Genomic DNA, 12543 nt, shown 5'->3' with positions numbered 1-12543 from the left:
ATGGCCTGTTCGTCTATTTGTGATTTCTCCGAGATTAAAAATTTTCGCGGTTTAATGAGAAATTTGACTTTTATTTAATACAAATGTTATGGTCTGTTTCACCCACTAAATTTTACCCGATGACCATCAAAATTGGAAGACTTCTGCCCAGCCCTAAGCTCTAGCCCCATGCTAATTTCCGCGTCGATTGGTCTACAATTATGACCTGTAGAGCAACTGCAAAATCATGAAATTTTTCAGTTTTTGGTACATTTCAACCCCTAAATTTTATGCGATCATCTCCAAAAGCAATAGGGTTCTATTACCTTTATTCTAAATTTCGTGAAGATCGGGCCATAATTGCGACCTGTAGAGTTATTACAAATTAACATGGACAGACGGACGGACGGACATACATAGCTAGATCAACTCAGTTCGGCGAGTTAGGAAGATCCATATGTACTTTCCTATGTGGGAAACCAATATTTCGAGGTGTTACAAAATTTTTGATCCAATCAAACTTATAATACCCCCCAACATATAGTGTTGTATGGTATAAAAACTCTATTCAGAAAAATTCAAGTTTGAATACAATTTTTAAAATTTTATAGTTTGTAAATTATAAAATTTAAATTTCAAATTTAAGCCAATAATAATTATTATTTTCTTTCCGTTACAGGTAAGCAAAGCTTTGTTGTGATATCACATTATTCATCTGATGTAAGTGTATACTTTTGTTTTTTTATGATATCCCATTACTTAAATAATACAAACGACTCATAATTATTATTCATTAATAATAGAAACAGAAAGAAAACAGCTTGCATTCCCTTGAATTCATAGGAAATACCAAACCCGAGTTTATCAACCCAACTCAACACCTACTCAGTTCGATAATGAAATAAAAGAAACAAAAGTGAAAATGTAATTAATTTATGAGTTTAATTTCCCCATGCCATTGACATTGAAATTCTCCGAATTTCATTCATTCTGTATACACCTTTGAACTTATTGTATCGAGTTTGTGTGAATGTATGTGTATCAATATTTGATGAACAACAATGTTGCATATTAATCAATCACGACAATGGAAAAATACAAACAAACAAACACAGCAACAATGGAGGAAACATTGTGTGCAAATAAAGGATTACATTGAAATGTTATTGTCAAAGTGACTGCACTTCGGATATTGTAGCTGGACTTACTACTACGGATGCTGCTACTGATGTGGCCTGATGTGTAACGGGCAATAAAAATCAAATGTCATACTCTCGAAATACATTGAACCAATATTTTGTTGGTGTACGCGTTTAAATCTTTTCACAATTTATGGCTTATTTTACAGTTGTTGTATTTGCATAACAAAGAATAAACGGGACCAAGTAATGGCGGGATGCACAAAGTGCATTTCGAGTATAATAAACAAAATGTAAAGTGAATAGAAATTAATAATAATATTTAGCTCGGCAAACGCATATTCGCACTTACAACAGCGTGCTCTGAAAATAATAACAACTGAACAATAATATGCACATATGCATGCAATAACAACAAAGGAGGCCTAGTCAACCTCGCCGACGTCATCGTCGTCATGAAGATGATGATCATCATCATCACCATCATCCCCATATGAGAGCTAATGAAGTGTGATGCCATGGATAATTCGCAAACAAAACAATTCCGAAAATCAGATTTTACAACGAAACAGTATTGCAGTGAATACAACAGAGTTCAGAGCATCCTGAAAAGTGTAAAAAACAATAAGAAAATATTTATCAACATAAAATGAGAAAAAAACAAGTTAGATTTCTTTTACAAGGAAACTGAAGTGAATCTTAAACTACGATTATTAATAATAATTAATAGTTTATTATATAAAAGTAATTTTTAATTATTTTTGAAAAAAAAACCTTAGTGTGATATTTTTGTTGAAAAATGAATGCAATAAATTTACATATTAAAGAACAATGATTATTCGAAATTTAAAAATTTCGCCACAAACTACCTTCGCGCCGCCTCAAACGCGAAGAATAATGTAAAATGTTGATCCTTTGAGGAAAATAAACCGACCCATATTCATTCGAGATCGAATGTTATTTAATTGGGGTATATCTCGTATCTCCCTCAAATTTTAGACCTTTGGGGGAGAAAAGAGAAACAGAAGGTTCCGTTTGCTGTCCATGTAATGTAAAAGATCTGCTAATAGAACTTGAGTCGAGCTCGGAGAGTTTTTAGTGTATAACTCGCATATGCTAATTCGCAATAATTTCGAAATATATACTACTCTCCAGAGAACGGCCCTTGTAAGCCATCATCTACACCAAATATGCCTGATGAGCCGCTTAACCAACGGCGAAAAGCGCCGGATAGTGGTGAGTGTTTCACTACAAATTTCAGACCATTAAGCTCGTCTCGAAAGAGAAACAAACACATAAGTCATAAACATATGATCTTAACAAGGCAAAACTCAAAAATTATCGGACCAAGTTTGGTCTACAGGGTGGGATGGAAAAACCGCTACCAATTTCAGACTGCTGTCATATCTAAGTCCTGGAGCTGTTAAAATTATTCCAGTGACAGCTCATTATATTGTTTACAAGTATACAAAATCATTTTGGTGAGAATTTTCCAGAAAAAAAGTTATTCGTGATGGCATTCAAGCGTGATAGTGTGATTTCTTAATATTGGGCTAGGAAACTACAAGTGGCTATCGTTAGAGCACTCCAGCATTTAAATGTGAATAAATCTTTTGTGGCTCATACCATCGCTCGTTACCGTGCTCGCGTAGCTCGACGTCAAGGAAGTGGACGGAAGAAAACAGCAACATCAGCAGAAATGGTTCGAAAAGTAAAGAAGCGACTTATTTATGGAGTCTTTGATGAATATTATGATATAATTAATAAGGCACTATTTTCAACTGCCCTTTTCTTCTTCAATTCGGAGTTGAATTTTTTTTATACCCTCCACCATATAACGACACCCCCCGATATTAGATTTTTAGATGATTTTAGCCACACTTTTTAATGGAAGGAGTTCCTTCCCACTACTTTATCCCCTAGAAGAGAATTGTCTATATAGGCCCACGATATCGTATAGCCCCCATATAACGGCACTCCCTGATATTCGGTATTTTCATGATTTTTTGCGGCATTATTCACGGGAGTTGTTTCAAATTTCGTATATAAAGTTCGGAACACTTACTGCAGCAAATTACTTATGCAGGATCACGTCTTCGTATAGCCCCCATATAACAGCTTTAATTTGAACGGTATTTTCCGACGAATTTTTTTTGAAATCTTTGAAGTTTCTTCCAAATGGTGGAGGGTATAAAAAGTTTGGCCCGCTCGAACTTAGCTGCTTTTTTACTTCTTGTTTGGACACTCACTCCATCAAAATGGTTTGGTTTGACTCTGACTCGTAGATTCCGACACCGGAGCCTGGCCAGACAAAATATCTTTCTCATAAATTTCATCTACAAAAATAGGAAACAGTTTTCTACCTTCAATTGAGCCTTAACCCGTGAATCAATTAAAATGTAAAACTAACTATTTATTGTGAACAAATTGACGTTCTGCTATGATATCAGCAATATTTCAGCTGTAGCACAGTTTTTCACAAACTTAAGAAGAATCCTTTAAAATTACTGAGAAAATGTAAGGGTAAGGGTAACATTATAATTTCCTTTTTCCAAGTTTACCCCAAAATTTAGAAATATGCTGTTAAAATCTGAACAAAAATGTCACAGATAAAAATATAACAAAACATAGAGACATAAATATTTCAGCGTTTCACCTTTTTAACAAATTACAATGGAAATTTATGGCCATCTTAAACGTTTATCACAAAGAACCAAAAAATAAAAATAATTTCAACGGTCCATAATGGCAAAACAAAGCAGACGAAAAGCCAAACACCTTTAGATGGCTATTCAAGAAAATATGAAAAAAATTAAGGTGAGAGATATTGTCAATGGCATACGTTGCCATTGAGTTGAGAAATTTTGCTCATGCTAATGAGGATGATGATGATCAAAATACAGATAATGATCATCCTGTCAACACTGATTGTCACATCTAAATTGTATCTATGCATATATAAATATAGATATTGATGTTCCATCTGTTTCAGTGAATTTTGCTCATCAACTGAGTTTTGCTAAATCTTTTTTTTTTTTTGATTTTCGAATAAGGATGATTCACAAAGCCACTCAAATCTGATCACAAAAAAAAATTTGGGGCAAAATAGCTCTTAATATTGGAAATAGATCTCTTAAAATTTTCGCCAACATTAATAAATGAAAAGGGAGCCAATGAGGTGTGAATCATTTGGTGGGGGGGCAGGGAAATGGCAACAGCCAGTAAATTGTTTTGGATCATTTCTGGCGGCCAAAAAAAACCAACAACAAAAATATAAACCATCGCCACAGCTCTCTGTGGAAGTGTTGCTATTTTTGTTAAATTTCTTCGCAAAAAAAAATTATAAACAGTTTCGAAACACACGTTCGCAGTTCTTGAGCGAGTGAGCGTTGAGATAACGAAATTAGCATATTCACGGGGAATTTTATACAAGTCAAAATAGAAATATTTTTTAAAACGGTATATGTCGATGGAATTTTTCACCAAAGAAATCACACTAAAATTTGAAAGATTTAAACACAATATTTACACTAAAAAAAAAATAATGAAACATCAATAAAACACATCAATACAACACAACAAACAAATACCAAACAATACACACGTGAAAATATATATCCCTGTACATATATAAAATACAATAAACAGTGAACACCAACAAAAAAACAACAAAATAGATATATAGCACCAAAAAAAAAACCAACAACAATCTCAACACTTAACATCTGTGTAAACACAACCTGATTTAAATGCAACAAAAAAATATTTACATGCACCACAAATTGAAACAAATGTCATATTTACCACTTAAAATTCTATCAATTAAAGAGCTGACAACTCTCCTGCAATTTTTATCATACAACAGTTTGAAAAGCCACCACACAAAAAGTTTTCAACATTAAAAAAATATTTTAACCAAAAAAAAATCACCAACACACAACACAAACAAATTAAATTACACAAAAAATGCAAACGAATCCATAAAATAATAACAATGTAATTAAACAACTAATTAAACTATAGCAGCAGCAGCAACAACATTAATGCCAACAGAAAAAATTACATTACAACATTTAACCACAACATTTATTTTATAGCGAAACCACAAAAATTATTACAACTACACACTAATTGCAAAGTAGTATTTTCCGATTCAGTTTTTTTTTTAGATTCTTCTTCGTGCCAATAAAAATAAAATGTAGATTTGTTTTAATCCCCAACTCATCGTTTTTTATGACAGAAATGTCAAACCACCTAAGCAATATTGTTGACATTATATAATTTATGGAAATTATGAGTGGCGCTTAATGTATACAGATAACAATTGTTGTTATAGTTTTTTGTTAGATATATTTCGAATTATTTAATAATTGATTAATTCAAAAATACTTTTTCCACTTAAAAACAAGTAAAATAATGTCAGTCGTTTTAGCCGACAGATTAATGCCCCCAGCCTTGTGTTACGATTATTCAAATTATTGACCCTTTATGGTGGAGGTTCCGAAGCAGTTGGTCAATATTCGTATGACCTAAGAATAAAAATATTACTATGATATAAATATTACAACGTGCCAGATTTTGACTATATCGACTACTTCCTATACTTTATATGAGATATGTGCACATTTTTGAAAAATATGGAAATATGCGAGAGGTAGCAAATATAGCAGACCAAAGTATTACATTATTATATTTCATTTAATATAGATAAAAAAATTGGTATGTGCAAAATTTAAAGAAAATGGAAAAGTTATATCCAATTTTCTGCGAAATCATAAATTTCAATAAACTACATATTCATATCAGATATCTGGTTAAGAAAAATATTTAGATATATCAGAATCCCCGATTTGTTTTACAAGTTATGACAGATATAAGTGTTGGAAATTGTGATCCTTTGTGGTTTACAACAGATCTCCCCCATAAAGGGGGGCGGGTCTAAACAAAGGTACCAGGTACCAGAAGAAATGGCCCAATCTTTAACATCTTTAGAACAGATCTTGTGCTGATAGAAATATTAAGATGTCCCAAATCTGATTGGAATCAGATGTTAATTTCGTGTTTTAAGAGCTTCAAGAATATTCAAAGTTTTGACCTTTGTGGATTTTATGATTGTTTTGGTAATTCAAAACTTTGACCTTTTGGAAGGGAGATACAAGAAGAAGTGGTTCGATCTCTACCGCCTTCATAACAGATCCTGTGTTGATGGAAATATTGAAATGTACCAAGTCTGATTGGAATCGGGTGTTAATTTCGTGTTTTAAGAGTTTCAAGAATATTCAAAATGTTCACCCTTTGTGGGGGAGGTACCAAAAGGCGTGGACCGATATATTCCATCTTCACACCAGACCTTGGGTTAATAAAAATATTGTGATGTGTGTAATTTGAAAATAATCGGACACTTACATCAGATTTTATAAGGCTTATAATTATTCAAAATTTTCACCCTTTGTGGTGGAGGTATTTGATAGAGTGGATGGATTTTGTCCATTATCGCACCAGACCTAGCACTGACGCAAACACTAGGATTCGCATAGTTGCAGCGCAATCATATTATCCTTTCTCTTTCTGTGCAGTAAATTATCGTCTTTAAAAATTTTGACATTTTATGTGGGAGGTCCCAGAAGAAGGCGATATTGGCCAACTCCGAACTCGATCTAAGTTTGACAATAATATTACGATGTACTAAGTTTGAATCGAATCGGGTACACCCATCAACAGACAGACGCACGGACGGACGGACATCGCTAGATCGACTCCAAATTTTGTGAAACGGATTTGGTCCAAAGAGACCTAGGGCCTAAACCTGTTATTTCGATGAGGCACGTTTTGCCCCTATCAAACGATACCCATATAGGGTAAACAAACGCATATTTTATGTTCTTTGTGTTCAATAGAGCGTATGATAGTTTTTTTAATTGTGTCATATCAATACTCATACGCCATTAAGCGTTTTAAAGGTTAACACCTCTTATAAATTTGTTCCTTTTTATACACTCCACCATAGTATGGAGGGTATATCAACTTTGTCATTCCGTTTGTAAAACCTCGAAATATACATTTTAGACCCCACAAAGTATATATATTATTGATTCTCTCGATTTAGCAAAGTCCGTCCGTCTATCCGTCTGTGGAAATCACTATAGCTTCCGAACGAAATAAAGTAGGTTGATAAAATTTTACTCAAATGTATATTATGTCTTCAGGACTTTCCGTATTGAAAATGGGCTATGTAGGTCCAAATTTTGGTATAGCCCCCATATAATGGTACCTTTCTATTATCGGTATTTTCGTGATTTAAGCTACGTTATTCAACGGAATTGTTTCAAAAGTGGTATTTCAAGTTCGTAATGTATACTACAGCCTAAGACTGAAAATTGTTTGTGCAGGTTCACGTCTTCCTAGAGCCTTCATATTACGGTACCTCCCGATATTCTGTATTTTGACGATATTAGCGACATTATTAACCGGAATTGTTTGAAATTTGGTCTTTGAAGTTCCTAATGGATACTATAGCCTATGACAGAAAATTCTCTGTACGGGTCGTATAGCCCCAATATAACGGTACCTCCCTACATTCGGTATTTTGATGAATTAAACTACATTATTCACCGATTTTTTTTTTCAAGTTTCGTATTTGAATATTGTAATGGCTTTTGGCAAAAGTTGCCTATGCAGGTCCACGTCGTCGTATAGACCCTAATAGAACGGCTACATTCAGTATTTTTAAGATTTTAACGGCTTTTTTTGGAAAATAACCAAATTCGTTCTAAATGGTGGAGTGTATTCAGAGTTTGGCCCGGCCGAACTTGCAGCTTTTTTAATTGTTTACTTTAAAAATATTCTTGAAATCAAAGGTTTTTTCCAGAAGACCTATTAAAAACGAAAACTTCGTTTTCTTTTCAGGAACACCTTTAGAATTTTCTCTTAAAGAACCCACTATCTGAGAATACCTCGTAAAGAATAAAAACCAAAGAAAGCATGATGTCCTTACAATTGTTTTCTCAAGATCCTGAATTCTTGGACATAAAATTGATGTGTATACAACTTAAGCATAACACCAACATCAGATTTATACATTTACTCTTATGGTTCCATCTTTCTTAAATGTTCACAGGCGAATAATATTATTTTGTATTTTTTGTGACAAATGTATGACTCATAATTAAAAATATACAACTTTTTTGAAATTACTCACGTTTTAAAGTGACGTACGCATTCATATTGTTGTTGAAAATAAAATGTAAGAGGTCATGAAAAAATAAGTATGTAGTAATTATACCCCAGTATATGCTTAAAAAATTCATTCAAGTTCATGATCATTCGGTAGAATATTCGTAGCGGCAAAATTAGCATATTCACTAAAAGGACTATTGATTTAGTTTTAAATAGGTGAATGCCCATGGCAGGAGTTGATTTTTGCAGGGTGTTAATTTATATTTGGACTTACTATTCGTTTTATATTTGAAATATATATTTATTAAATTTTGCAATTTGTTAAACAAAAATTTTCGAATTGCAAACGGAAATAAATTTTAAATTTATGGCTTTCCATTTGTGTATTCTATTTGAAGACACACATAAAAACTGGACTAAACTATAAAATATTTTATAAAAAATTATTGAAGATTTTTTTTTTATTTCTGAAATGGCACGTGTGTGAATCACTAGTTTATCGATTTATTTGATGGTGTTGTTTAAGTTGTTTTTCTAGTTTTTAGTTTTTTTTATACCCTACATCACATACATGGTACTATATCTTTGTGCATTTGTTTGTAACATGGAGAAGGAAGTGAGTTAGACCCATAGTTACTTTTGAGGATCTTCATAGAATCACATTCTGAGTCGATTTATACATGTCAGTCCGTTTGTCCGTCCGCCCGTCCATGTATTCTTGTAAAAAAAATCCAGGTCGCATTTATTATTTGATTGAGATAACATTTTGCAAACAATATGTATTTGTCCCAAGGAGGAGCCCTATTGTAATTGGTGATAATCGGATCAGATATAAATATAGCTTCCATATATCTTCAACCGATTTCGGGTTAATTGTGCACAAATCCGATTAGGGGTTTAGAGACCCTCACACGCGTAATATACATTCCAGAAGAATGATATTTGATACCGAACATCAGATACTGCTCGAAAATGCCCCTGCCAAGTTTTATAGAGATCAGTTCAGATTTGGATATAGCTCCCATATACAGGGTTAGATAAAAAACCAGCAACAAAGCCAAACGCCATAATGTTTAATTTTTTTTTAATATTATTGAATGAAAGCAAAAAAATGTCGGAAATAGCATCAAACTTTAGAATAAGTTTAGATTTATTCGAATTGGTCACCTTTGGCACGAATTATGGCCTTCAAACGGCCAATGAAACCTTCACACGCTGCCCGAATTTTGCTCTGCGGTATTTTGACCCATTCCCGGCGAAGCGCTTGCTTGAGGTGATCGACACTTTGGTATTTTTTAGTGTCAACCTTGCTTTCCAAAATACTCCAGACACAATAGTCCAACGGATTGGTATCCGAAGATTGTGCGCTGGAAATGAAGCGCGGCACCTCATTTTATAACCATTATTGGGTTGCGCGTGCTGAGTGCGATGATGCTGAGTCCCGAATGGAATATTGTGATATGTTCAGCTCACGAGCCTTTGTTCGGCCCCTGCGACTCGGGTTTCCACCAAGTCGCTTCTTTACTTTTCGAACCATTTCTGCTGATGTTGTTGTTTTGTTTTCTCCACTTCATTGAAGTGCTCTAAAGCTAGTCACTTGTGGTTTTCAAGCCAAAGCCGTCCGTCTATCCGTATGTGGAAATCTCTCTAGCGTCCAAACGAAATGAAGTATGTTGATAAAATTTTACTCAAATATTATATTATGTCTGCAGGACTTTTGGTCTTGAAAATGGGCCATGTAGGTCCACGTAAAGTTCGTAATAGATACTATAACCTATGACAGAAAATTGTCTGTGCAGGTCCACGTCTTCGTATAGCCCCCATATAACGAAACCCCTCGATATTCAGTATTTTGAAAAGTTTAGCCACATTATTCAATGGAATTTTCTGAAATTGTACACAAGGAGTTCTTTATGAGCACCTTACCACTGGCAGTGAATTGTCTATAAAGATCCACGTCTTCGTATAGCCCCCATATAATTTTACCTCCCGATATTCGCTACTCTCTGGATTTTAGCAACATTATTCGCCGGAATTGTTTCAGATATGGTATTTGAAATTCGTAATGGATACTACAGCCTATGCCAGAAAATTGTTGGTAAAGGTCCAACCTCCCTACATTCGGTATTTTGATGATTTTAGCTACATTATTCACCGACTTTTTTTAATTTCACATTTACCCATGCATGTCCACGTCGCCGTATACATACGGCTACATTCGGTATTTTTAAGATTTGATCGGAATTTTAAACGGATTTTATTTTTTTGAAAATTGCCAAATTCGTTCCGAATGGCGGAGGGTATTCAATGTCTCGTCCCGGCCGAAATAGACAAATATTTTGTCCTAATTTTTGAATTGCTTTGTTTTAATATTTCTACCAAATTCTAAATGAAAGTAAGGAATCGGCAATGATAAAATTTGTGATTTAAAATATTTAAAATTATATTTTTCTGAACCACCACCTTAAATGTACATTAAGAAAATTTAACAACCAAAATTTTCCGGTCACAAAAATTCTTTAAAATTATTGCAGAAAATATGGAAAAATATTGCTCGCAGTCACATGATGTTAAATTGTTTATACAAATTTATAAATATGAAATCTGTTTATAGGTATTTATTTAAAATAATAATCAAATGCACATCAATGACCCCAAAATCAAAAATTTATTCCCATTTGTTTATTTAAATTTCAATTCATAAATTCTTGTGTTATATTTTATGGATTCGTTGTGCAAAATTTTTGTGTTAACGATGTTAAAAAAAGCAAAAAAAAAAAAAAAAAAATAAAGGAAAACCGAAAAAGAAACCGTTTTGTGGAAGTGAAAATTAAAACAAGTTTTTTTACTGGAATTATTTATCTTAACCAAAATATAAAAAATAGAAAGTAATGTGTCTTTTGCCTATTTCAGATATATATATATATGAAAAAGAGAGTGTCGCAATTGATTATTAAAAAGCAATTTAAAGATTGTTCAATTCATGTCATTGCTGGAAAAAATGTTGATTTCAAATATTGTTAAAGTGATACAAGCAAACAAACGTAAAAACCACAACAAAAGTGTATTTCAACAAACCAACAAAATCAAAAAGTGATAAAACCGAAAATACATATGTGATAAATATATGAAAATTAATAAGAAAGAATCAAAAAATATATGTAAAATACACAGAAAGTGCCAAAGAGAAAAAGTATAAATTTCTATGGAAATAGCAATTTAAATGTGAAATATAGAGGAAGAGAAAATAAATAATCACTTAACGAAAAAATTCAATAAATAAATATTTGTTCATTATTTATTTTTGTGCCGTTCGCTAACAACACAATACAAATAAACAAAATTATCAAAAAAAAAAAACACAATAAAAAAATAATAAAGCTGTAAATCAAAATATTTTACATATGACAAAAGCGAGTATAACCACTTGAAGCAGTTAGCCAGTGTTCCGGATTTACAACTCACTTACTACACGCTTGTACATGAGTTTTTGCTTTTTCGGGAAATAAGCCATTTGCTTAGCGAAAAACAAAAGCAATCAGATTACTTATTCGCACGAAATTATAGCAGAAAAAGTAAAGAACACAACAAGGATAACATCCATACATACATACATATAACAAAAAATTAATAACACATACATCTAAAAAAACACAACAACAAACATGGCTGACACTGGTGATATTGTCGAGGAGGAGACTACCACAACTTCAAGTAAAACTGCCAAATGGAGAAAGACTAAAACTACAGTTACGGTGGGTTAAACTCGATTATTTTTAATTTTTGGATGAGAACAGAAAGGATTTAGGGAAAATTTTAAATAAATGATTTTTTTATCCACATATATTAAATGATATCCTACAACCGGAAGCAATATTTCAAAACGGACTATTAGATATATAGCAACCATCAGACCCATAAAATTGAATTTTATAAGAAAATGTTTAGAGGACAATCAGATCCGGAAACGTGGATTTTTTAAAGCAATTTTTTGAAAGACCTATATTTCTGGATTTTTTAAAGAAATTGATCGAAAGACCTTTTTTAAAGTACCTTCCTAATTATTTACTTGAATTTTTTAAAATAATTTTTTTAAGGGACCATCAGACCTATATTTGAGGATTTTTTAAATAATTTGTTTGGAGGACCTTCATAATTAATAGCGTGTTTTTTTAAATAAATTTTTAGAGGGACCTTCAAACTTACGTTTGTGGATGTTTTACAGAATTTTTTTTTTTTTTTTTTGAAT

General features: G+C 32.6%; 1 protein-coding gene across 12 annotated transcripts in view; it reads left to right on the top strand.

Moving 5' to 3' along the window:
• The window catches only part of LOC101894270 (tropomodulin), a 359112-nt gene that overhangs the window by 109637 nt on the left and 236932 nt on the right, over positions 1–12543 (top strand). The window contains exon 1 of one of the 12 annotated variants that reach the window (XM_059122255.1): positions 11213–12049. The exons of the other annotated variants lie outside the window; for them this stretch is intronic. Within the exon in view, the coding sequence (XP_058978238.1) occupies positions 11960–12049 (90 nt within the window). The 5' untranslated portion in view covers positions 11213–11959. Of the gene's footprint in view, positions 1–11212; positions 12050–12543 lie in introns of those variants that run through there. 12 annotated transcript variants of the gene reach the window in all.

Source organism: Musca domestica, unplaced genomic scaffold (assembly GCF_030504385.1).
Source record: "Musca domestica strain aabys unplaced genomic scaffold, Musca_domestica.polishedcontigs.V.1.1 1, whole genome shotgun sequence".
Classification (NCBI taxonomy): domain Eukaryota; kingdom Metazoa; phylum Arthropoda; class Insecta; order Diptera; family Muscidae; genus Musca; species Musca domestica.
This window is presented reverse-complemented; position numbering and strand designations above follow the sequence as displayed.